This window comes from Neodiprion fabricii, chromosome 1 (genome assembly GCF_021155785.1).
Source record: "Neodiprion fabricii isolate iyNeoFabr1 chromosome 1, iyNeoFabr1.1, whole genome shotgun sequence".
NCBI lineage: Eukaryota > Metazoa > Arthropoda > Insecta > Hymenoptera > Diprionidae > Neodiprion > Neodiprion fabricii.
This window is the reverse complement of record NC_060239.1, coordinates 38,940,821-38,966,617: the sequence shown is the minus strand read 5'-3', so window position 1 is coordinate 38,966,617 and position 25,797 is coordinate 38,940,821. Positions and strand designations below refer to the sequence as shown.

Here is a 25,797-nt window from a genome sequence, read left to right as displayed (position 1 = left end):
TCAGTAATGGAAATCTGTGGCCACATGGCAAGATCGTTTTATTTTTTTGTCGCGATAGTCTGCGCAGAGATAAATTCATAGCAGTCAATGCCAAAACACTTTCGTCTATCAACATTCCATAAATAATTAATTTATAACTCCAAAGTGGGTTGTACATAAACCTATCTGAAGATTCGTTAACGCATCGACCATCCTTGCGGTAAAAAGTATGACACTACGATAAAAAAAAAAAAAACGATTCAAATTTTTCAAAAGCTAAATCTACCGTTCGCAAGCAGCGGAAGCAAGTCTCGAAATCTACTCGCTCTAACTTTAAATGAGAATTGGTACATACCACAGAGTTGTACGACTTGAGTTGACTGTATAAACGCACCCGAATAGTCATATTATACGTATATTTACGCATCTCTCTCAACTGAGGAAACGGCAGTTAGGTAAATGTATGCCGATAGATAATATTAGTTGAGCCGTGATCTTGGAAGCCGGAGACTAACCACTATTCCCTGTAACATTCTTCAAATCCTAGTCCGCAAATAGTATGGAGTTTAACTTACAATTAGAGATGCGCAAGTGCTTGACATCGGGGTTATAGGTATACCAACCGTGGCATATCTGTTTCGTTAAAACCAATACATCGAGATTAACAAAAGCAAAAAGATTCGCGACAAAAGTAATCGCTGAATTATTCCAGTGGAATGATGACAAGCAAGTTCCATGATGCCTACGACGATAACGCGAGCAAACGAGGGAAACACGATCAAGATCGCATGGATTATATGGACTGCAAAATGACGGTTATTGTATGTACGTACAAAGGGGCCATTACGCTATCTGTTTAAAGGAAATGCCATTTTCGAGGGTTAGAATTGAAATAAAAATTCATTCCCGAAAAGGAAGCAGTCAAGATATTCTCTCCGATAATGCATTTTAGTTCGCGTCAAAACAAATGGATGCTTTGTCCCGTGTACGATGTGTGCACGAAACAGCTGACAACGAGCACATGCTGCTGACTTAATTCCTGTACCCCGTAGATTATACTTGTTCAAGATATGATTGTGAACCGGAATGCATGTTATCGTAAAAATAAAAATCACTATCGTGGCTTGTCAAAACAGTCTGCACCCCAAACGCCAACGGATAAAACTAACTTTTATGCTATCGGTCGAATTCAGGATACCGTGACACAAAGTGTGTCTCACGTGAAAATTATTTGCTTCCGAGTATCTCCTTTTGAGGTTGTTTTGTGACAGCTTATTTTTACAGATATCAATGTCCATTTAACGCGCAGTATATTATAACAATTTGGACGAAATGCGGGGCGCCCGCATCATGGCAACCTACATGTCGTCGAAACCATGCAGGTTGCCTGCTCATCTTCGTTCCAGGCGTGGAACGCGCACACCGTTCGTCTCGCTTTAATTCGAACTGGTCTCAAGTTAATTAAATTCAAATCAGTTTTTATCATCCCTATTGACCATTCATGCATACGTTAAGTTTTGATTAGTAATTCAACATTTAGGCTTTAAGTTCTACCTGTAATCAAACATCTTCACAATCCCATATGGTCTAGTGGCTAGGATACCTGGCTTTCACCCAGGAGGCTCGGGTTCGATTCCCGGTATGGGAAATTTTTTTTCGCATATTATACAATTGTATTGTATTTTCAAAAGAATTTATTCCTACTTTATGTATATAGGGCATTCTACATCAAATTAACAGCCCATGTACTTAACCCTCTTCGATTTTCATCATATTTTAGTACGATGTTCTTACCCGACCCAGAAGGGTCTCAAATTTTGTCATATTGATTATGCCAGCGGTCAAATATGAAAAAAAAAAAAAAAATGACAAGCAATTCCGAAAACGCCATTTTGAGAAATCTGGAAAAATGTACACAGATTGTATGACTTGAAATGTGATTTTTAAATGCCACACGATAACGGGATCTCGATATTTACTATTTTTTTGCAAGTTTTTAGTTTTTCCAAGTTCGAAGTCGGTTTTTTGATTTTTTATAAATTTCACCAGTGGTTAAATGAAATCTGAATAAATTCCCGATACCCATTTGTGCCGATTGGATCATATGCAACTATGATCAATAAGTTTGAGCAGGCGAAAATAAAATTGTTATAGGTAAAAAAATGAATCTGCACTGTTCGATAACGTTTCTTAAAATCGCAATTCCAACAATTCTGTAAACGCATATCCAATAACCCGAATTTGAGTCTCCACTTAGTTATCCAACTCTCGCACATACGTGACGATGTAAACGCCGGTCGACGCACGTTTACTTCCTGCAGTTTCCGTTCCAATTTCCCAAGTTTCCTCGGTAATCTATAACGACATCCTACCCTACGTAAACTACGCGTGTAACCAAGAGCTTAACCAAAGTCCGCATATCTGATCATGACCGCAATTATCGACAAGGTATCTCCAAGCGTTCCTTTACATTTTCTTACTCACTTAGTGGGACGTTTTTTTACGAGAGATGCATTATTTATGGTAAATAAAATTTTCAGAAATTCGCTGCTACTCGTGGTTCTATAGCCTGCCTTTCAATGTCACAAGTGTTTCCCATATTAGTATCGCGATACTTTGAACTTTTCATACGATCAAGTCGTTAAGGGTACGTTAAGGGCTTCAGTTCTCGAGGGAAAGACACGCGCACGCAATTATACGGTCACGCAGGACTCTCGCTCGCACCTGGTTAGTGACGAGTGCGTAATCAAAATTCCAGGTGAGTAAGATCATGAGTCATTCTCCCGTATAAATACTACTATACGCGCTGCCGGTTGTAAGTAACGTGCGTACATAGATTGGTACTAGCAACGGCGATATGTCGGCGCCAACTGCACACCTGATGATAATGAGAATGATGATGCTTTGTTCGGGTGGTTCAACACACTTTTCGCCTTTTATACCTCGAATCTAAGAATCGCGAAACGGCAATGATACTTTACGATGATTAGTGCTACTCATTGTCAGCTGGTAAAATTCTCACGCACCATAAAAAGGTACGATGTTCAACGATGCATTGTATTACTCATTATAATAAGGACAATTTATTTATACGTTACTATGTTTGTAATAGGAAACGCGCAATGTCGTCAGATTTTTCATTATTTAGTGCTGCGATAAATTTCTAAAAGGAAAATAAGAAAATGACACGTGTATTCAGGATTTCAGAAAGGGAATTAATGCGATGGTAGATTACTCCACTTGAGTCATATCGCTGTCACAAGGCTGGTTTATAGATTTCGAAACCGCATTCTATATTTACGAGGGAAAACAAATACTTTTAATTCAATTTATATATACCTCTTTACCAAAGATAACAAATCATCCTATTGTACACCTACGTCACGTTAGATTACTCAGTTGCACAGTTATTGCACGTAAACTTTTCCCGTATGTGCCGCAACCCGTTAACGACCATGTAGACGGTAGAATGAATTTAAATGTTGTATCGTACGAAGCGTTACAAGCGAAGTCTGAAACGGAGAACAAGAAAATTTCGCGTATTCAAGACTTTAAATTACAGGAATATTATCATCCGCCACCGTTTAAATCTAACCTTGTGAAACATCTCTATAGAATTGTATCGCTAGTTGAAAAAACCATAAAATATACCGATCCGTACCCTCCCATACTTCGACTATCGAGACCTGAGTCGACAATTTGCCCTTGGCATTTTGTGAGTTAGGCTTCCTCGAAATACGATCTACTTGCTTAGACCTACCATCGGGACTATAAACCACGGAATATTATACTTTAGCAGAGGGAGCGATGGTTTCACGAATAAAATATCACGTCGAGTCGAGGAGCGAGTCCCGCCAGAAATAAAACAAAGAGAAACACATATTTGTTGACCAGTTTGGCGGTCGAAAGCAAATTCCTGGAAAATTTTGTTCCTATTTTTACCTTGCATAAAATTTAACGCGAAACTGCTGTTCGAGTGAAGAACCTTTTCAAAAACCGCAATATATATTATACTCCGTTCGTGTGAATTGATTTTTTTCTTTACTTACATACATCGTCGCCCTACGTTCCGTTGCAACTCACTAAGCAATAAAAACTAACCAGCTATCCGACAATTCTGTTACATATATATATATATATGAGAAATATCAAGGAAGAATCGTGTGAAATTAGTAACCACAAAGACAGACAGAGCACCGGAAAAGTTAACTTCCCGGCTACGTAATAAGTAGTTCACATTACGTGTTACAATACATGGATGAATAACAAATTTATACTTTCAGAATATAGGAATCCCCATTTCCAACAATGATTTTACACAATCATTGGTCAATCCAGTTTGACGTACGGTCGTTGCGTACAACTTAAAGCGGTAGATGCCCGGGATTTATTATACTCTAGGTATTGTATAGACTGATTGGGCTAGGAAGTAGTAAGACTTCCACAGGTTCAGGGGAAGAATTACCGTATACGAATATTGATATATTAGGCAATATCATCTAACGGTAAGAATAAGCCAGATCTATGCTGGTAGGCTTAACAGGAACACCAACTATTGCATACACATTTTATAGGATTCAAAGCCTTGAGTTTTTGATCACACATCATTAGCTGGTCTGTACATAGATATGAGGGTGTACCTAAAAAAAAAAATTTTGTTCTTAAACGTCCATCAAAATTTCGGTAGAGCCTCTCAAACAGAATATCTCAGCCAAATATGAGCTTTGAATGTTGACATTTAGAGGTGTCGATTTTGTTTTTCCCATTCAATTAACACGTAAAGAAAACCGGACATTTTTTGAATTATTTTTTTTTCGTAAACCGCTTGACTTATGGACTATCTAAAGAGAGATTCGTACAGGAAATTACATTCTCTGTAAAAAAGTACTGAAATATAATTTTCCTAACTCTAACCGATTACGAGATATTCACCTTACGAAAATTCTGAATTAGGAAAATTCTATTTCGGTATTTTTTTTATAGAGCGTGTAATTTCCTGCAAGAATCTACATTTATATAGTTCATAAGTCAAACCGTTTACGAATAAAATATAATTCAAATATTATCCGATTTTCTTTACGTGTTATTTATCGTGTTATTATAGAAAATCGAAAAACAAAATCGTCACCTCCAAATAACAATATTAAGAGCTCATATTTGCCTGAGATGTTCTATTTGAGATGCTCTACCGAAATTTTGATGGACATTTGAAGCAAAATTTTTGTCTTTTTTTTTTTGGGCACACCTTAATGTATATAATGTACATGTATATAACTGGCCGCAAGGCATTTAATGTAGTTGTACACTAGAGTGTCCCAAAAAAACCGACTATTTTTTTTTTTTCAAAGAACATTGAAAAATCGTCAGAGTATCTCTAGAAAATGACCCTGTGAAAATATAAGCTCTTAATATTAATATTTAGAGGTGGCGATTTGTAATTTTCTATTTCCCATTTAAATAACATGGGAAAATTTTTTTTTGAACTTTGGAATTTTGTGATGGGATAACGAGCTACTTCATAAGTATGACAAAATCAGGTCTTATAGGAAATTTGATGCTCTACAAAAAAGGTCTGATTGACATTTTGCGTAAATCCAGCCGTTTCAAAAATATCGAGCCTCAAACTTCGGACTGTTTAAAATTATGCTTTTTTTTTGGTAAATACAACAAAAATTAATTTATATGTATTATAAACCCAGAATTATCAACTGAAGAATAAATATAAGAATAAATATATGCATATATTTATTGTTCAGTTGATAATTCTGGGTTTATAATACATATAAATTAATTTTTGTTGTATTTACCAAAAAAAAAGCATAATTTTAAACAGTCCGAAGTTTGAGGCTCGATATTTTTGAAACGGCTGGATTTACGCAAAATGTCAATCAGACCTTTTTTGTAGAGCATCAAATTTCCTATAAGACCTGATTTTGTCATACTTATGAAGTAGCTCGTTATCCCATCACAAAATTCCAAAGTTCAAAAAAAAATTTTCCCATGTTATTTAAATGGGAAATAGAAAATTACAAATCGCCACCTCTAAATATTAATATTAAGAGCTTATATTTTCACAGGGTCATTTTCTAGAGATACTCTAACGATTTTTCAATGTTCTTTGAAAAAAAAAAAATAGTCGGTTTTTTTGGGACACTCTATTGTACACACGTGGCTTATGTATGTACTTGTAGTATATTACAAGACGTGCTTTCAAATGGATACAAACACGGATGTGTCCTATAGCTACGAATGCAGATAAGAAAATAAGACCGTGTCAATCGTCTACCTCGAGTCAAATCATACTTTAAACGGTCTTTCTTTCTTCAAGAGTTAGACGTAACGATACTTACATTAGTGGTAGGTCTGCTGATCGATTGGCAGTCTTGCCTTTCCGAATAACAATTCTCATGAAGGTCATCTTGACAGGCTGGATTTCGTATACCGCCATCGACTTCCACGATGACTGTGCTGATGTTCGGAGAGCTCGTCTGAGTTACATGCTGAAATTATTAAAAATAAGATCTCGCGTTGATCTCCGACATGCACTCGCAATGCGCTTGTTTTTCATGGGTTTGAAGTTGGTAACGTTACTATAACGATGCATGTTTCGGAAAAATAGTTACTTCACTCCTTTGGGAATGTCCGAAATTTAGTTGTACGTGATAAATAAAAAGTAATCATATTTTGAAAATCCAACTCCTATAGAAAGTTGTTCGAAAATTCCACGATGATGACTCTTCTTACCAATTTTCCGTTACGTTAACGTTACCAACTTCAGCCTCTTTGTTTTTCCAAACTCAAATTTACAATCGGTTGTCACACAAGAAACTGTAATACGGGGCGATACGCGAAATAAATTTCACGGATTCTCCGCTTATAATACCGACACGTGTTCTGCGGCGTTGCACTTCTGCACGTTCCCGCCATAATATCTACCGTCTAATTGTTACGTATGTATGCATGTATGTACCTGGATTATATACACTAGTAAGGATATAGTCGGATAATGCCGGTGACTTCAACAGGTGCGGTGACACTTTCGATTCTCTTTAATCTAATTCGCTTACTGCGGACGTTTATAATTCGTCAAACTGAAAGTTAGATCTCCCGACGGTTGATGTACCAACAAGAATCAACCGCGAATGGTTGATGAATAGAAAAAAATATCATCACCAAACTCCGCTATCTCACAATTAAATACACGTTATCTAGTTTAAATATCCTGCTTCCGATCAACTTTGCAGACAGCACATTAATTGCCAGAGTAATGTCCGCGCGCGATATTGCGAATTTGCGATGTACACAATCACTGAATCACCATCGTCACTGTGTATAGAGTGGTGATTATACGTCCACGATGTGCGTAACCTTATACCTATGTACGGCATGTACTTGTACCAGCTATTGTTGACTGCCAAGTGACCGGAAACGAATCCTTCCCCTCGACGATTTCACCAATAATATACACATTCGATGGACAAACATCGGTAAGAGCTACGCGATGAACCGTTCTGCAGGTAGTATCGCGATCGGTGAAATTAATTAGAAATTTACTCATTATACCATTTTCAAGCTAGGCATACAAAGTCAGAGAATATAACGTCGCTTTTCCTGTAATATAGGTATACCCTATGAAGCCTTCGCGTTACAACTTTCATGAATATAATAAATATTAAACATACCACTGAACGAATAATTGTATATTAATTATACAGGAATACCTACCATATGAACCATTTTTTTAACAACGTAGAATTCCGGCAGAAATAAATCGCAAAACCGTTCAACGAAACCGGCCAAATTCCCGTCCAGGATTTCGTCTATTACCACTAATTTTCTTGGTCACTGTTTGACAAACATCGATAACAAGCGTTAAACCGAAAGGGGCATGCTTTACGCGCGAGTTGTGACTAACTGAGGTTTGAACGCTCTGGAATGAACTCTGGGACTCGATGCCTCCCGACCAGCAGGTCGTAGTGGGTGCAGCCCAGAGGTAGACCGGCTGCCAACAGGTTGCACGATCTCCTCGTTTGTTCTTATGCCCCCACCGCCAACGAAGCAGACTTACAAGGGGGGCGCCTCGTCTCGACGACGGTCAATCAATAATTCCTATATTCAGAAGCCAGCGGTAATCGGTTTACGGAACCAGACCGTCAAAACGGGCTTTTTTAGAGGGGGGATCTGGTGGCGATCTTATACGTTACCGGTTAGGCTACCAAACAAAAATATAATGTGTTAGGCTTTTCCCATGCTAGAGCTGACTAAATACTGCGGCGAAAAAGTCAAAGGCAGTTTAAGAATAATTTCATTCGCCGATACTAACCTCAATTTAACCGTACACTGAAACGTGAATGTGACAATTACCATACAGAATTGAGTGCTATAATTGGCACTTTTATTCTTCAATTTGAGATCGATTCAAGATCTCTGCCGATGTTATCATAATAGCTTCAGCGGTACACCGCATCACGTTTATGCGAAAATGCTGCTGTCTTCATGTCGCATATATGTGGTATTGTTCCGGTGCGGTGTACCATCCTTAATTATTGTACCACATAGATGTTCGCTTGATAATGTATATGTATTGTAAAATATTTCATTGTAATATACGTAACAACTCTCCGGCCGGAATGCTATTTTGATGAGGTGAATTCCTTCCGTTGTTACTACCGTATATACAAAGTACGAAGAGTACAAGGTGTAAAGATGATAGTACATACATCGCGCTGCAATATCACCTCATTTTTTATATTGTCTACCGCCTATTGCTCCATATAACGATGAACGCAACGATATTTTTAAACCCGTATGGAACACTGAACATTGCACGACACCTTTTGCCTAACAACGCGTCTTATCATTTCAGGCTAAAGGAAAACAATAACAGACGGATTAACGTGCAGACATGAATTTCTTGAAAATACATTTCGCTGATAATTCTGCGTAAAACTGAAACCCTCCAATCTTACATGATGTATCTTGTATTTCGATTCGTTCCGAAGTAATTCATCACGCAAAATTGATATATTTAATTTGGCATTCGTGGGTCGTAATTATAGCCAGGCGGCACTGTAACGCCATGAATACTGGTCAGTAACTGAACTCAACTTGGAATGCGGATGAATTGTACAGCCGCGGTTATTATGCAGCTTACGAGCAGAAATTATTGTGCTTTCCATCCGAGTTCAGGTAGTTAGCGAGTAGAGTTGACGCAGAATGACACGACCAGCCTGTGGCAAGTTGAATGGAAGAGACCCACACAAAGAGCAGTAGTATGATAATATCAACCACTGATCCGTGTTTAACTCATCAATACAGGAATCTAATTTACTCTGTAAGTCCCATTAGCTGACCTTCGGCGAAAAGTAATAACGTTTTCTTAGATCCCAATATATTCCTGGACAGCAAACTTTCATCAATCAGAAAAAAAGTCGTTTTACATAAATTAGTTTTTTCGTAAGCGAAACGAACTCTACAATCTACACGTTTATATAAAGAATCTTGATCCACCGGTCTTTCATTAGTTCCTTAATTTCATCTCTGACATCTGCTGACGAATGATTCGACACCGCTCTTGTGAATCAGGTTCACAAGAATGTTTGGAACAACTAGGTGCGTCATAGTCACGGTCATAGTACTACGAAATATTTAACTTATGCAATCAATGGGAGTCAGGATCTATGGCCGGTGATGTTTGTGTCTGATAAAAAACGATCACACTCACATTTTCGATTCAAACAGTTTTCGCAACCGAGAAACGAAAAAGAAAAATGGATAAGAACATTGATACGCGTTTCAAGGCTCTAGCGAGCTCTAGGCCAATAGGTCGGCGTTATACGCGAGTTCGCGGTTATATGAGCCGTAGGACTGATGAACGAAGGCAAAGGTTGCGCAAGGCACGTAGGGTTGTCACACTTTTTCCCATAGACGTTGTCCAAAGCTGGACAGTGATAAAACGGACGTTCGAAATCCTTCGTTATGGGAAAATACAAAATCAAGGTATGAACTTCAAAGATATTACTTGTGCGAAAACGTCTAAAGATCGAAAGAGGTTAGACGTACGACCGGCTGTCAAAATCGCGATCGTCAGCTGTCATTGTCATCTGTTATTTCAGGTTGGGATAATTGGTGGATCAGGTCTAGACGATCCAGCCGGTCAAATATTGCAGAATCGCGTAGAAATATCACAGGAAAATGCAAAAAATGAATTTGGACTCCCGTCGAGTGATCTTTACCAGGGTCAAATTGCTGGCGTAGAAGTCGTTCTACTTTCTCGGTGAGAATTTCCGCAATTGAGCAAGTATCGCTCACTCAAATCTATCCGCATGAAACTATTATAAGAACGAATTTTATCTTGTTAATCGTATTCAATGTATCATTTAGGCATGGGGTAGGTCACAAAATTAATCCTACCAATGTGAACTACCGAGCTAACATAGAAGCTCTGCGTTTAGCTGGTTGCACCCACATATTGGCCTCGACGGCTTGCGGATCCCTCCAAGAGTCTATCCACCCTGGCGATCTTGTTATACCGGATAGTTTTATCGATAGGACAACCAAGAGGAATGGCACGTTCTTTGACGGAACATCTAAGGAATACCCAGGTGGAAAAATTGCTTCATTTTTCCTATAATTTAGGAAAATCTAAAATTCTTGTTAACCTCTAGACTACCGGAAAGTCTAAATATAGTCTCTGCCTGTGATCAAAACTTCACATATGTTATGTATAAGATACAGACACAACATTTTGAGACTTGCTATAGGGAATGAAGCTCTTAAAATCCCAGCAATCTAAAGGTTAAGGGATAATGTTCACAGGAGTATGTCACGTACCAATGGAGCCAGCGTTTCATCCCAATGTCCGGAAGACAATTGCCAATGCAGCAAAGCTTTTGAATATTGATATAAGGGATGGAGGAACTGTAGTCACAATAGAAGGACCCAGATTTTCGTCAAAAGCAGAGAGTCAATCCTTCCGACAATGGGGAGGTGATCTTATCAATATGACTGTAGTCCCAGAGGTGCGAATTGCCGTAAATTGATGAACTGTAACTTCGCAAATATCACCCATACTAATGATATTATACTATATGTACATTGATAGTATCATTTCTACTATTGAATGTTCTATGATTAGGTGTGCTTGGCAAAGGAAGCAGGTATTCTGTACGGAGCTATCGCTTTGGCTACAGATTATGATTGTTGGAAGGATGCAGGAGACAGAGTATGCGTGGCAGATGTAATGAGCGTATTCAAGAAAAACGTTATCAGAGTAACTCAGCTTCTTATTGAGACTATTAAGCTTATGGCTGCATCATCAGATCAAGAAATGTGGGATGAACAGATCGATGAACTCAAGGTAATGCCTTTGCACATGAGCATTGAGTAGATCAAGCAATCTTAAAGCTGTGGCAATGCATAATTCAACTTTTTGTCCATTATACGTAGACAGTGTTATTTACAAATGTGTTTGCTTTAAAGTTGAAGGAAAAAATTTTTTTTCTAGAATTTGGTGGTATGTGGAAACGTCTCGTCAAATAAAGCAGCCTAGGATTCGAAGAGATGTCATGAACTTTATACAGCTCAAAAATTCATTTTCTTTTCGAACCTTGTACAATTTCATGGCTATGAAATAAAATGATTAAATGCCAATCAACCTTTTGGGATTTGTTTTCTTCTCATCGTTAGAATATTGATTTCGTAAAATCTCTGTGAATGCAAGGAAAATACAGATTCGTGCGAACTTAGGAGTAATCTTAACCTGCTACGAATAACAGGTACTTAACGGAACGTGATATTTATTTATAATGTATAATATAATATGGATTGAACGACCAATAAATCGTTCATTCAAATATAATATCTACAAATTACAATATTTTGCCTCTGCTGTTTTCTTCATCGATTCCAACTTTGTTACATTATATAATTACAATACATTCACAGAATTGTTAAGCGAGCTTTGTTTATACATACACTTTTTCACCCACTGCTAACAGAATTGACCCAGAAAGATGTGATAAAAGTCTACCATTGCAAGTAGCCTCTTAATAATTTTTTTTATTCTTCAACAATATTATTTGTACAAGCTAAATATCTGGTATTTTAAATCCGGTTCTAGAAACTTGGAAAGGAAGTTAATTTTTCTCAGAAAGCAACAAGGTATCATTGAAACTGAGTCACATCCCAGAAAGGAAAGTTCACAAGGTAGGTGAATCGAATTTTAAGTAGCGTTTCGCTCTAAATTCAAGTGCTTAATCATCATACAAATGGGAATTTCTGTCAAATAAGACGTACACCCCAAATGTACAATATTCACAATATTTCAATAGTAAAAATATAATAAAATAGCAGGCAGATGAGATAAAACATTATCAACTTTCTTACAGCTATTACCAGTGTTAAAATTTCACATTGTTTATTTTTACCGTGCAAAGCATTATGCTTGGAATGCGCAACGTTTCAAATATACGAATAGTGGATTGACCAAATTCATTTTGAATCATGAGTCTTCTAATTTTGTACACAATTTTTAATCATACAACAAACGTCGGGAGCTGCTTGACGTTGGTTGACAATTAAAAATGATATCATCAAAAATACATTGAAGTATTTCTTCAAATTCATAACAATGCAATGACGGCCAAGAGGGCAAACATGCCTTCACTTGGATTTGGCTTGGATTGAACGAGTATTAAGAAGTTGTTGGTGTAACTGCATACAGAGATATGGAGCTAAACACGTGTTCCATTGTCCATCGTGAATGCGACAGCAAAGCAGTTTTTACACTTATCTAATTACTTATGCAATGAGCCACTTCGATTTTCAACTCTAAATGACTACAGCGAAAGAATGATGAAGTATTACCCTTCACCTCTGCTGGCAAACTAAGTCAATGATCGAATAAAATATCAAGACAACTATAAAAGCGAATTGCAGTGATATATGCAAAGTATAATATATAAACTATAACCTTTCTCCTTTGTCTAGTATAATATATCCATTTACATGATTAAATTATTTAGTCCTCGATGTACAGCTATCATAAAATTAATATTTTCACGACGATGAACAGTGCAACGTGTTTTTACCTCAGTATATATATAACTTTTACACCACAATAATCCCAGGTTCAATTTTATTACTGTCCATAATCCAAGTCTGGAGGTGTAAACAAGAACGTTACCCAGTTTCGATGTTGACTAATCCGATCGCTTATTTCAGAAAAATAATAATTGCCAGCTAAGTGGAGTTGTAGGAACAGTTCAATTCATTACAATGAAACCTTTATCCTCTGCCATAGTCTAAAATCTAAACATCAATAATTTTGTGAAACCGTAATGCGAAGAAGAAAATTTCATATACAACTTGAATAAAATTAAAGAAAAGAATGCGGTAAATGATTTTACGGTTCAATTTTAATTTATCGCGTTGATATTAGACTAGACATGATTTCCTTGCTCTGTTAATATACTCCATCATTAATAGACTCGCACTTTTCAAAAATAAGCAATCGTGTTATAATCGCCGAAAGGACGAGAAAAAACAGAAGTAAGATGGCTCGTAGTTATCAGCTAAATCGTTTTACATCTATCTAAACAACTAATGTAGGAATTCTTCCAAAAAAAAAAAAAAAAATTATTTTGAACCCTTGGCCTGCGTTAATTACCGTCTCGTTTAATAATACTAACTGGCTAGTTAAAGTTAGACGATTATACAAAGACACTGCGGAGCATATAGCGCTAAGCCATATTTTAATAAAAGTTATTGTCTAAATAGCTCTATGTAATTTTCAATTAAGATGAAAAAGCCAGGTTTCATACGCGATTCGTTGGATGATTTCAAATCCATTCCGTATGCGGAAACCTGGGTGTTTCAACCAATGTTCTACAATAATACTCGAAAATTATTGAGCGTATAACACTAAAAACTTGTCTCAGCATTATCTGGTCCGCGATCCGTCATTTTTTCTTTATTCAATATAATTAATAATTACTTAAATATTTCTTCTGTGCTATTGCGACGAGAAACGGTGGAATTTTCGGTAAAATAAACGCGCAAAGAAAGCTACCGAATAAACTTTAGACAAGGGCCTGGATAAAGCTAACTTTTTTTTTCTGTTTTCAATATTCTGCACACAGTATTTACAAATAGACACGTTGCATATTGCGCCGAACTTTGTAACCATTGATACCGAAAAATCTAGTGCCAAAATGATATTCTAGTACTTAACTAAGTCTGCTGATACTCAGAAAGCAGTTTATAAGATACGGATAATCTCTTGGCGGTTTCCCGCAATGAATTCTCCAGGATGGAATTTACACTTCAATTGATAAAACTACCAAACATTATCAATCTTGGCAACGGTTTGACATACATATATATACAGAGGATACTTAATTTTTCTGGTATAAATGGCAAAGTTCAGTTTTCTAACAACACGGACCTGTTGCCTGACGTACCTCGTGGGCAACGGACGTATAACGGGATGTATGTACGAAAAAGAGGGATGTGTGCTGTGGAACAGTGGATTGGCTGATAAATCACTTCTTACACCTTACTGTCGACCATATCCACATTGATTTTGTAGTAGACATATGGGTAGTAGTCACTTTGTCCAAAACCCAACCCCGGTATGTCCACACTCTGCGCCACAAAGTAACAAATTTCAATTACGGAACTTTTATCTTCTTACAAGCATGTAATTAACAACGATTAATCAGATACTTACATCTTGATTCGAAGATTGTGCGTTTCCGCCAGATGTGGCAGAGGAGTCCAAATGGGCGTAGAGCTGGTTTAATACATCGCGCAGCCTTTTACTGTTCTTCTTATTTGGCTGCAGTAGAATGGCCTGAAAATTAACTGGCAATCCGTACCTGATTGCCATTTGAAAATGATCAATTTAAGCTACTTATTTATTTCACAAAAATTGAAGACAAGGTGCAACTAGTAATAATTACTCGGCATTGCATATCACGGACAAAACAATGTCTATTAACATCATTACGACAACAGTGTTGAAGCTTACCTGAGGACTGATTCAACGAAAACGCGAAGAGCTTTAACGTGAATCCAAGCACAGAAACATTCGCTGAAATTGACTTTGAGCCATCGAACCAAAGGACCAAATTGCTTTTTCTTGTCAGTCACCAGCTTGGTAATTTCATTTTTACCTTAAAAATAGGATACACAAAACTATTGTCAGTAAAAACGTATGTGTACATAATTGATAAAGTTATGAAAGGATGTATTGTGCCGATGACAAGCCAAAGGACGAAATGCCACTAGACTGTTTGTATTGTATAATTGAATTCATTTTGCGGAACAAAGAAAGTAAAATGCCAATAAGTATTTACCGGCAGCCAGCTCTTCTTCGTTGTAAGTAAAATCACGAACAATGAACTTCTTTTCCCTAGCATGCAACTTGAACTCCTCGATAACTTTTTTGAACAAAGTTACCGTAAAAAGTCCATACTCCTGATCCTGGCTAATCAATTGTGTACTGCGTGGTACAATCATGTCGGTCAATTTCTCATACACAGCATACCACTCCTGGAAGCTTGCCCTGATAACAATCGACTGATGTTAGTTGATGGAACTAGATAAATGATTTGGTGAAATTTGAAAATTCTGACAAGTCTTACACTGTAAAGAAAAATGATGAGTAAGAAGAGTATATTCTCGTTTTCTAGCTGACTTACTTGGGTACAATTACGAGCAGCGTTGAGAGATACTCGCTGTCGAGAATAAAGTGTTCTTTTTTCACTAAATCGGCCAGGTTGCGAGTCAACAAGCTCCCTCTGCCAAAGATAATACAATAATTATTGCTGTGTCGAAATTTTCTAATTTCAGTAACACCAGCTTGAATAAAATGTAACAATGAATCAATATAGGACATTTTGATTATCACTGACTTTTCATTAATCTTAAAACTAACAATATATGTCAGCATAACTCACGTCTGCTTCTTCTCGAGATTTTGCAGGCTTCCTTTCAGATTGTTGTAAGTTGTTGACTTAGTTTTAAGATCCGCGTCAATCTGTCCCACTTGTTTGCTGATTATGTCGGCGATGTTACGCAGCGACTGCTTTATTGGATACTTGGCCATGTCCCATTGGAATCTTGTTATATATGTTGGCAGATCACCTAGTTACATTAATTTTTTTTTTTAATCACTTTGTGAAACTTTAATTAAAATTTTTTTTTGATGTACAGGATTGAGCATTAACAGTGTTGCCTTGAATATGGCTACACCCAATTTTCGCATGCTACTTACTGCCAGATTGAGAGTGACAGAATGCGTAACTAGCTATGTTCAGTACAAGACCATTAATGCTTAGACCTGTACCACACGATTACCAATATTCTAAACAAAGCCCGCTGTGCTGAAGCAATTTTAATACGCATTTCAATGCTGATCCGCTACCACAAAGCTTGATGAACAAGTTGAACGTTTGTTCAAACTATTTAGAAGCAGATTGACATTGTTATCAGCAGATGCTGTTAATTGTTGGATAATTGTGTGAAGTTGATATGAAATGAACAAACGGGATATATTATTGGAAGGTCAGTTACTACCACTGGTATTATGCATAAATTATTACATAAAAGATGAATCCTTATTTCATCATATCTTTTACTACGTCTCAGACTGATTCATTTTTTCAATTGTACACATCTTGGGCTCCGCTTAGAATAGGAAACAATGCAGAGGTGAACCAGATGTACGACATGACATTACGTTGCAAATAATTTCTCAAGCCACATATTCTGCGTACACTGTGCAGTAATATTAATTACAAGTTACTACAATACAACAATGAATGTAAAGAGTGAGTATGAGAAACAAAAGCCACCATAGGGTAGTTGAGTTGGTATTGGATACGTATCAATGAAATGAACTTTCATCAGTTGGCGATTATAATACAACAAATGGGATTTAGCACCAAAAGCATTCTGTGCAGACACATGTTGCTTTCTTTCATAATGTTCATCATATTGCACTGGTCTAGTTTTTCATTCCTGAATGGGCAAAAAAAAATTGTTACAGTATGATTTTGAAAGACTTTCTGGAAACCCTCACCCGCCTAGGCTCTGCTGAAATCAGTATGGAAAGTTCTGTTAATTACGGGATAAAACATTAGCGATGAATCGTTAATTGTAATACAAACGAAAATAACGAAGTAATTCAGTTACTTTAAGTTTAATACCCGATGTTGTTGCGGAAAATAGACTGAATATTTTATTGAGTAGCCAGATTTCACGAGTGTAACATATTGATTTATTTACTGTTGAATTATTTACTGTTGAATTTTCACTGACTTTCTCAAACAGGTCATCTAGGGAATGGTTCGAAGGTGATGATAAATTTCGACTCAATTACACATTTAAAGTCTTCTTGTCTTTTCAATAATATAAAAGCAAAAGAGAAAGAGAGCTATTATTATTAAAATAAAAAGCTGTTGTTTATTTAAATAAAATCTAATCATCACTCTCAAACCCGTCGTGTTTACTTCTACATACAACTGTAATTATACAGATAGCTGTGCAGAACAGAAGGGTTTTAAGCAAAGCGTAGATGAATTTAAATGATTGCATCAGCTTGGGATGAGGGACAAGGGTAAGTAGTCCATGTGAATTATTAACAAATATATATATATATATTAATAACATAAATTTTATTAATAACATATATATATATATATATATATATGTTTCGGCAATATTTGCAACGTGATATTTTAGTTCGTTGATAAAACAATTATACGTTTTAATCAGTTATTATCGTACGAAAGTAAGTTTTTCGTGCAACATGTAAAATAGTCAAAATGAGAGAGAACATGCGTTAATAGCTTATCGACCTATAGTTGGTAATTTATAATTTATATCTTGTTGTTAATCGTGTGAAGTTTCTTACCGTACTATAATGTATAGATTTCATAACATTTGTATTTGTAATGTATTTGTATCGTTTGTTCGGTATTGTCTTCTGGTATTAAGAAAACCATATTAAAGGGCTATATAAAACTATAAACGAATGAACAATCGTCATTGTAATTGTCATAATTCATAATTGAATGTATTGTTAGAAAGCAAATCGGAGTTGGGAAGGAGAGCCTGCTGGCGGACTGCAAAATTGTTGACCATTTGAAATCAATTCATTTTTGTTCTAACCCGTAGCCAAATTCTTGTAAATGTAAATGTAGATGTAAATTTTTTCCAATGTTACATATATTCTCATGACTATCCTTTGGTTTGATTTAGGTGAAATTGTGCATTAGCTCACAGTTTTTGAACAAGAATCAAATTTTAAATCAAACGATCAATTATGGAAAAATAAAAAGCAAAAAACAATCTCATCAACAATTGGACGCAAGGCCTGAGGATTGCAAAATAATAATACAGGCAACTGAAGTAAAACGTGGATATATATTATTTTATTAAAAGCAGAATAAAAAGCGAAAGCTTAGGAGGTGTTCGACGTTAACAATTGACCGGAGCGATTGTCTCCACTAAGAGGAAGCAGCATCATCAACTATTCTCCGTTATTTCATATTTGGCAGCCCAAGGTGAGACTTTTAGTTATTCGTCGGGAATGAAGAGATTTGAAGCGAAAGAGAGTTGATTACCACAGATTCAAGCAATAGTTAAAGATTACTTGGAGATAGAACTCGATTTTAACTCCTGCACGGAGTGGAAACATTGGAGAATACCGGAACGATTGGGACAAGCACTCCGGGTTAATGCTGGGAGGTGGTATCATGGGACTCTTGGCTTTTCGATCATCTTTCATGGTGCAACGGGAAGAATCGGAAAAGAAGGGTGCGTCGTGAGGAGGATTGACGAGGCTGACGTGGGGTTGGTGATGGGACGGGTACCTGGGCTAGGCAAATCGCTGCTACAATCTTGTTCTTGATCATCGTTGTCATCGGACTGTTGATTCGTCGAAGCGTGACGTTTTTTTTTCACAATTCCAGATCGCCCAGGCTTCTGTGGATCGTTAATGTCGTAGTTTTCATCCTCCGACGAGAAACAGGGAGACGGACTGCCAAGGGTAGGGCTCGGGGTTGGGGTGGGTGGGTTGGAAGCTGCGCACCAATGCGTTTGGTAGCACGAATATATCGACGACGAATCATTCGGAGTTCGAACTTCGCAGGCGCCTTGGGAACTGGATGATGATCTCTTTTCTGAGTTGGAAGGATGTTGGTGATGTTGGTGGTGATTGTGGTAGTGGTGGTTTTGGTCGTGGTTGTGATGATGGTGATGACGTTGGCGATGATGCTGACCTAGGGAAGCTGTCAACCCTGGTTCTTCCGTCTCCTGCCATTGTTCGCGGCGCTCCCTGGAAGTCTTGTGTGACGGGGTCACAGGTGTGTTTGGCGGAGTGTCCGGTTCCCCACCGAGGGGTGAAATCTCCCCATCCATTGACGCTTGACCTATCCATTACAGCCCAGTCCCAATCTCCTCGCGTTTGGTTTTTTTTTTTTTTTTTTTTGTTTTTACGTCTCATTCAACTATAATTGCGTCCTACGCAAATGCCTAGCGACAATAGCAACCAAATAGAATCAAAATAAAGTGAATCTGACTTCGGAGCGATTAACATAAAGCGTCGAGTTCATTCTACAGAGAAATAAAAATTACTTTGTCTACCACTCAGTGTCGTTGAGCAAAAAAGATTCGATTCTGTCATCTTTGATGATTAAGCATTTACGTTTACCCCATGAATCTAATATTTTCCAGAACAACGTTGTTTAAAAATATTCTTACAAAATAAGGTTCAGCAAATGATGAGCGATACTTTGCTGTCATCGGTGAATTACAAAGTTATTACAATTGAATCAAAATTGATGAGAAACATTCTGAAGTTGTTATTTTTGTTTTCGACGAATCAAAGTAAAATGTATGAAGGAAGAACCGACGCTCCAATAAATTCTCCGAAGAAAAGCAGGATAACCAAATATAATGTGAAATAATAAAAGAAAGTCATTGATGAAAATTAAATCAAATAAAACAAATATAAGTAAAATTAATCTATAGCAAAAATATTACAATAAAGGAGCTGCAAATAAATATTTGTACCGTGCAACGCAAACAGCCAATAAGATTAGGAAGTGTGAAGAGATTTAAGGTAACTAAATAGTAAAACCTACATGGTTACTAATTGAAGCTCGGTGACCACAGTAACCCGGTGACTCCTTAGATCATCCGTTATACATGTATATATTTGTACATATTGAATTTGATATACGTCAAGAATTGTGGTCTCAATATCCAGCTGAATATTTATTCATTTGCCTCCTCGTAGTACAGCTCGTTTCAGTAGCCTTTTTTTCTCTCTCTCAATATGTGGACATTCTTTTTTTTTTTTTTCCTCATTACTCTGAACATTTTGGGATATTTCATACGTACGAAAAGTAAACGGTGTGGATACTTAGTAGATTTTGTTAGAAAAAGAATAATACAAAAGGTAGGGGGGAAAAGGGGTTAGTGTGGTCCAACTGAATGAAAGCAAGCGAAGCAACACCGCGAACAAAAATTATTCATGAAAAAACCAGTAAACAAAGCATCTGTGAAATTCATTTTAAATCAAACCCAGGAAACCAAGCACTCTACATATATTCAATTTGCGTCATATAACGCGGTAATTTTCGTACGGTGGCTGACGCAGTTTCACAATATATGGATTTTCACGCTAACAAAACGACAGCACAGTTTTCATACGGTGTGATTGATTCAATTTTATTTCGGGTTTCACAATAACAAAATTATATCGCGCGTTGTTACAACTAGTTTTAGTACACTATTGTTACCGCAATGAATCTAAGCGCAAAACATTGTAAATTTGAGACCTCGTTAAAAGAATTTATTGACAAGATTTTCATAAATTGCGTAATCCACCGTACAGGAACTCAGCATGTGATACACACGTTATCATATTATTGTATACCACAGGGCATAGAGGGAAGTCGGGGGATAAAATAAGGACCCTCTGTATCGGGGTCATTAACGACAACTCAAGTTGGGCTTTGACAAACTCAACCAAGAGGTTTTTGAAACTACTATAATGAAAATAAATCAACTCCAATTTGTGTGATTGTATTGTGTTGTGTATAGTATCAATTGCTACCACGAATTATGGCCGACCGATAATATGGGTATAAAGTAGGACAAACGAGTACACATACCCAGGGGTTCAAGATCTTTCCCAAACAAAAATGACTCATTGAAGATATCATGGTTCAATGAAATTTATAGCTCCTCAAATAGAATAATTCAATTAAATATGAGGTTTTCTGTCGTAGCAAAAATAATTACCATAACGTTACACTAATGCAGGAAGTACAGATTTTGATTGGCACATAACTTCAATTTGATCAAATTGGTTAATCATATCCTAAATTTTCTCCATCGTACTCGTACTGCATGAAACAGAAATATGCTGCGACAAAACTAACAGTACTTCACTTTGTTCAAGGCTATAAGTAATTAACAAATGGTAGAACACAAATGTAAAGTCTGCGTAGCCCATGAGCAGAAAGTGCTTCAAGCTTTTGTTAGACGACCATTTCCAAATGGACTTTAATCAAATAGTGACGAATGAAAAAAAATTCAGATGATTGGAATAACGAGAGCAAAGTTCTCGATATTCACCGAACCATAAGTAGGCAGCCTTGAAAATACGAGAAATTTATTTGGCGTGAGATTTGGGCACTTGAACCTCTCAGTACAAAGTGGTCATTTATAATAATGAGACGAATAAAAAGATATGGTCGACGCCAGAGTTTTATAGTACTTACTGTTGTTGGCCATGAGGTTTTCATGAAGCTTGTCTCTTTGATCTTCGAGGACTTCACCCAAGTAAGTGGCAACTTTGCGTGTAACTTGTTCCACAAATCCGTCCAACTTTCCAAGGTCGTCGGAAAGGCCGACGAGCTGGTCGAGGGTGCCCACCTTCAAGTCGGGTATGTGAAATTTGAAGTTTGACGATAGTGAGTTCTGCTTGGACGTCAAGTTGTTCATAGCCTCCCATGTTTGCTGGCAGGTCTTGTCGCCGGGTGCCGAAATTAGCCAGTATTCCGTCATTTTAAATATCGCTGGCTACAACCGCTGTACGACACTCGACTTCTGTAACATTCGAGAGTTTTGGTTAGTCCGAATGTCGGTTAAACAGATACCGCCATTCCTCATGCGTAGAAACGAGCTTCCAAGAGTTCAGATGTCCAACGCTATAGTATTCGGAAAAAGTTCTTCAGCAGTACATCTGGTCAATGTTAAAAGAAATTCGAGTGCTTTAGTTCAGAGAAATACAAAGGTACAAATTGGCTGCTTGTCAAGTAAAATTTTTAAGCTGAAAAATATCCGTGGAATTGATATTGGTAAAAAGGGGGCGTGGCACCTTGGCGTTTCTCCCCAAGAATTACGTAATCCCTGCCATTTCCACGTGACTGGTACGCGAGACACGAAGCGGCCGATGAAAACGCTATGCAATCGATATACAAGCAAAATAATATTACGACGGTTAGTCTGTCTTTCGATAGAGCAAGTTTAACGTACGGCTACTCGACGTGTCCTTGGCCCGAGGTGCAGGCTAGCAGACGTCTCGGCGGCGCCAGACTTCTCCGGTTATGTATTAAAAAATCAATAACGTACCAAACGGATGTAACCGCGTCTTCGTCAAGACTCGGTACGCGAGAATAACTCATTAACCCTCTCGCGAGAGACGAGGAACTAAGCTTAAACAGAACCTGTAGTTCTCCATGTCGTTCCGCACACTTGATCGATGCTACGCAGCAAAATAAATGAAATGATATATCGTACGAACTACAGGCAAACAACAGCTGCACGGCCCACCCAACCCACCACACATTCTACCCTCCGCGGTTTTTTACCATGTACAATTCGGTGTAGAGGCTGATTTTACGCCGGGTCCTATTATCCGTATGGTTAAATACTTTTTGTATGATAATACTATTCACCTGAGAGTCAAATATTTTGACGAAGCTCGACTAATTCAGCAATAAACTGAATTTCTCGCGAAATTCAGACGGATCGCGCACCCTACTCGACTGCCACCTTCCACCATTATCTCACGTGACTCGGTGCTGCCGCCTAGCGACGCCTTTCTTAGTTACAGACGAAACAGCTGACTGCCGCGCCCATTTTCTTTTCCTCCATTTTCACTTTTCCAATTTTCCGGACTCGAGCTAAGTTTTCTCGCCCAATCATATCACGGCGTTGACCAGAAAGAACCAATCGCCAACCTTGGATCAAGTACAAGAAAATACCGTGTATGCGTTTCCGCAGTGGAGATGGCAGTCAAAGAGAGGATTGGTGGCTTGCGTTATATCCGGACACGCTATTGGCTGCGCGTGGAAACTGTCATAGGCCGACTGGTTTCTTATTCAGTACTGCAACCACGGCACGCCTTTTAGCGCTACAGTCGCGGCCGATACGAGATACGCAGCCTTGAATTCGCAGTACACTGGTGCCGTCGCCGCCATCTTACATTTTGCGTATTTTGTAATAATGTACAACTACCTGTGGGTTGAAGGGGTTGAAGGCGTTCGCCCTGATAGCTCTGATATAAAAAATGTTTTCAAGTGTTTGTAAGCAAATATACCTAGAAAAGCAAAGTGCTGTGTTTTAAATTGGTTCGACGTAACATCTGTGTGGCATAGGTTTCCAAAAAATGAAAAAGACGTATTTCTTATATGGAAACATCGAGCTCAACACCCGAGATTTTAGCGAAATTGGTGACAAACATATGCTGTATAAGATATCAAATATATGTATACTAGTCTAATTCAATCATCAATTTAATTACCCTTTTTTTAGTAATAATTTTATAGTACGTGAAAAAGTATTCCCAACTCCAAATTCAAATTTCCCGCTACCAATTACTCATTACTCTTTAGTACTGATTGCAACTACGGCAAGGAAAGTGGCGCTGACTTTTCCGCACCTCGTAGCATTGGAGTGACGCTTCTATGAGCATATCTTGTGTCGGGTTAGGTTGAGTTAGTTAATTCTTTCTGTGATTGTGTCAGTCGTCATAGTTTTGATATTAGGCGACGTTTCTTGCACTTAAACAAAATCTTATTATCGTTGAAGAGTTACATAGAGGTTTTGAACAAAAACAAATAATATGGGTTGCGACGGTGGAACGATTCCTCGGCGGGACGAGTTGGTGCGAGTTAAGAAGAAGCCAGAACAGGTTAGTTGGGTTAACCTCAGAAGTACGACTATATCTATTTTGAGATGGTACTGAATATTCATTTCTTTGCAGAAAGATAAAGAAGCTGAGTTAGCATTCAGATGGAAACATTGTGCTATCCGACAGCTGCCCTTGCAGTCCCCTGTAGTTGCGTGTGGTCTGGGTCGATTATATAGCAAAGAGTCAGTCATTGAAGGATTACTGGATCGTACTATGCTGCCCGATACTGCCAAACATATCAAAAGTGTAAAAGATGTCAAAGATTTGAACTTGACTGACAACCCGGCATATGAGGGTCCTAAGGCTGAGAAAGGTGATTGTTATGTTGACGGAGGAAGGAGCCCTTACATTTGCCCAGTCATTGGCCTTGAAATGAACGGCAAATACAAGTTCTGCTTCTTGTGGTCCTGCGGGTGTGTGATGAGCGAACGGTCGCTCAGAGAAGTCAAAACTAAAGTGAGTTGGTCAATTACTTCAACATAGGTGATTTTTATTTTATGAAATTTGGAAGTTTTCTTATATTTTCGTTGGTCTCGTTGCAGGCCATAGGAACAATAGTTACTTTGTGACTCAGAAAAACTTGTCAATAAAAATGTTTCACCCTTCAATTATGCCTAAACACTACTGGAATATACTGATATAAAATGTCTCATTAGAGAATAAAGAATTTTTGGTTCCTTTTATAAAACCCCAATTAATTTTAATACACAGGTGTGTCACAAGTGCCAGCAGCCTTTTGATGAAACTGATATTGTTATAATGAATGCGGAGGGTGAGGATTTGGAACAAATGGAACAGCGTTCAGCAATGAGGAAGCTTCAAAGAAAAGCTCAGAAGAAAAGAGTGCACAATGTGGAAAAAACAGAAGGTGAGGGAAGTGTTGAAGCAGGAGAAGGCAAAAGTAAGAAGAAAATTAAGAAGGAAGAAAGTGAAGGACCAACCAAGAGTAGTCAAAAAAATTCAGCGGAAGATCCCGCTTATAAAAAATCCAAGGACAGCTACAGTGTTGCCAAGGATCCAAGAGCAACTGAGGTTTTCAAGAGCCTCTTCACTTCGCACAAGTCAGCCAGCGAGCAAACTAGAGCCCATTGGGTTACTTATAATCCGTTTTATAACTAAGATTTACTGTAAATATTTATTTCCTCCACAAGACGAGCTGGAAAAAACAACCGTGTTTATTTGTGTATCCTTATCTGTGATTCAATATCACGGAGTTAGAGTAGACAATGATCTTGACGAATCTAACGTCATTCACATTAATTCAAATTTATAGAAAAATTAATTTCACATAACACGACGTTTGTTGTTTACATCTGTTTATTTTATGTATCTAAATAAAAAAAAGTTTCGTTAGATTTAGTATGACTTTTATTAATATTTATTATAAACCTCTATAGGATCCGAATTTTTTGTGGATTCACTGTAATATTTAGTAAACGCGAGTGAGTAAGAAGAACACGAGTTCTCCAAATCCAATGCAATCCCATTAAAATGTGCAATCCTTTTACACTTATTGAAGTCCATCCTATTAATAAACAATTGGAAACACTGCTTGAATCTGTCATGTCTAAACGTCGACTAGAAATATTTTCTAAGCCATT

General features: G+C 37.5%; 4 protein-coding genes and 1 non-coding gene across 9 annotated transcripts in view; 3 read left to right on the top strand and 2 right to left on the bottom strand.

The window, feature by feature from the left end:
* Positions 1 to 7,980, bottom strand: part of LOC124174503 (phospholipid phosphatase 1-like) — a 35,633-nt gene extending 27,653 nt beyond the window's left edge. The window contains exons 1-2 of the mRNA XM_046553716.1: positions 7,705 to 7,980; positions 6,330 to 6,479 (exon numbers count right to left, since the gene is read on the bottom strand). Of these exons, the coding sequence (XP_046409672.1) occupies positions 6,330 to 6,479; positions 7,705 to 7,716 (162 nt within the window). The 5' untranslated portion in view covers positions 7,717 to 7,980. The remainder of the gene's footprint in view (positions 1 to 6,329; positions 6,480 to 7,704) is intronic.
* Positions 1,556 to 1,627, top strand: Trnae-uuc. Its single transcript has one exon. It is a non-coding gene; the product is annotated as a tRNA-Glu (tRNA).
* A 1,432-nt stretch (positions 7,981 to 9,412) lies between the features above and the next one.
* On the top strand, positions 9,413 to 14,468 carry LOC124174505 (S-methyl-5'-thioadenosine phosphorylase). The gene is made up of 6 exons (XM_046553724.1): positions 9,413 to 9,978; positions 10,095 to 10,255; positions 10,363 to 10,583; positions 10,798 to 11,000; positions 11,117 to 11,338; positions 11,486 to 14,468. Exons 1-6 carry the CDS (start codon positions 9,958 to 9,960, stop codon positions 11,528 to 11,530), a joined length of 873 nt encoding a protein of 290 aa, XP_046409680.1. The 5' UTR covers positions 9,413 to 9,957; the 3' UTR covers positions 11,531 to 14,468.
* LOC124174504 (V-type proton ATPase subunit C) lies at positions 11,761 to 23,114 on the bottom strand. 5 transcript variants are annotated; one of them, XM_046553723.1, is made up of 9 exons: positions 22,959 to 23,114; positions 21,780 to 22,107; positions 18,861 to 19,418; positions 15,942 to 16,128; positions 15,684 to 15,782; positions 15,339 to 15,547; positions 15,011 to 15,155; positions 14,711 to 14,858; positions 11,761 to 14,625 (listed from the first exon to the last, which is right to left on the bottom strand). In XM_046553723.1, the coding sequence occupies exons 2-9, from the start codon at positions 22,063 to 22,065 to the stop codon at positions 14,530 to 14,532; spliced, it is 1,728 nt and encodes a 575-aa protein (XP_046409679.1). In that variant the 5' UTR covers positions 22,066 to 22,107; positions 22,959 to 23,114; the 3' UTR covers positions 11,761 to 14,529. The 5 variants fall into 5 exon arrangements, with proteins under 5 accessions (XP_046409679.1, XP_046409675.1, XP_046409677.1 ...); XM_046553719.1 differs by lacking the exon at positions 18,861 to 19,418 and having other exon boundaries at positions 22,959 to 23,113; XM_046553721.1 differs by lacking the exon at positions 18,861 to 19,418 and having other exon boundaries at positions 21,780 to 22,104; positions 22,959 to 23,078.
* A 402-nt stretch (positions 23,115 to 23,516) lies between these two features.
* Positions 23,517 to 25,555, top strand: LOC124183765 (replication termination factor 2). The gene is made up of 3 exons (XM_046572727.1): positions 23,517 to 24,196; positions 24,269 to 24,652; positions 24,908 to 25,555. Exons 1-3 carry the CDS (start codon positions 24,128 to 24,130, stop codon positions 25,313 to 25,315), a joined length of 861 nt encoding a protein of 286 aa, XP_046428683.1. The 5' UTR covers positions 23,517 to 24,127; the 3' UTR covers positions 25,316 to 25,555.
* The last annotated feature ends 242 nt before the right edge of the window (positions 25,556 to 25,797 follow it).

Excerpts from the sequence above, each read along its gene's own strand:
- LOC124174505 (XM_046553724.1), top strand. The coding sequence starts at position 9,958 with ATGGGAAAATACAAAATCAAG. Across the intron at positions 9,979-10,094 it reads TGGGAAAATACAAAATCAAG|GTTGGGATAATTGGTGGATC; the intron begins GTATGAACTTCA and ends CTGTTATTTCAG. Across the intron at positions 11,001-11,116 it reads ATATGACTGTAGTCCCAGAG|GTGTGCTTGGCAAAGGAAGC; the intron begins GTGCGAATTGCC and ends TTCTATGATTAG.
- LOC124174504 (XM_046553723.1), bottom strand. The coding sequence starts at position 22,065 with ATGACGGAATACTGGCTAATTTCGGCACCCGGCGACAAGACCTGCCAG. Across the intron at positions 19,419-21,779 it reads AAACCTCATGGCCAACAACA|GTCAAGCGTCAATGGATGGG; the intron begins GTAAGTACTATA and ends TGTAATGGATAG. Across the intron at positions 16,129-18,860 it reads CAGCGATTTGCCTAGCCCAG|GTGATCTGCCAACATATATA; the intron begins GTACCCGTCCCA and ends TAATGTAACTAG.
- LOC124183765 (XM_046572727.1), top strand. The coding sequence starts at position 24,128 with ATGGGTTGCGACGGTGGAACGATTCCTCGGCGGGACGAGTTGGTGCGA. Across the intron at positions 24,197-24,268 it reads TTAAGAAGAAGCCAGAACAG|AAAGATAAAGAAGCTGAGTT; the intron begins GTTAGTTGGGTT and ends ATTTCTTTGCAG. Across the intron at positions 24,653-24,907 it reads TCAGAGAAGTCAAAACTAAA|GTGTGTCACAAGTGCCAGCA; the intron begins GTGAGTTGGTCA and ends TTTAATACACAG.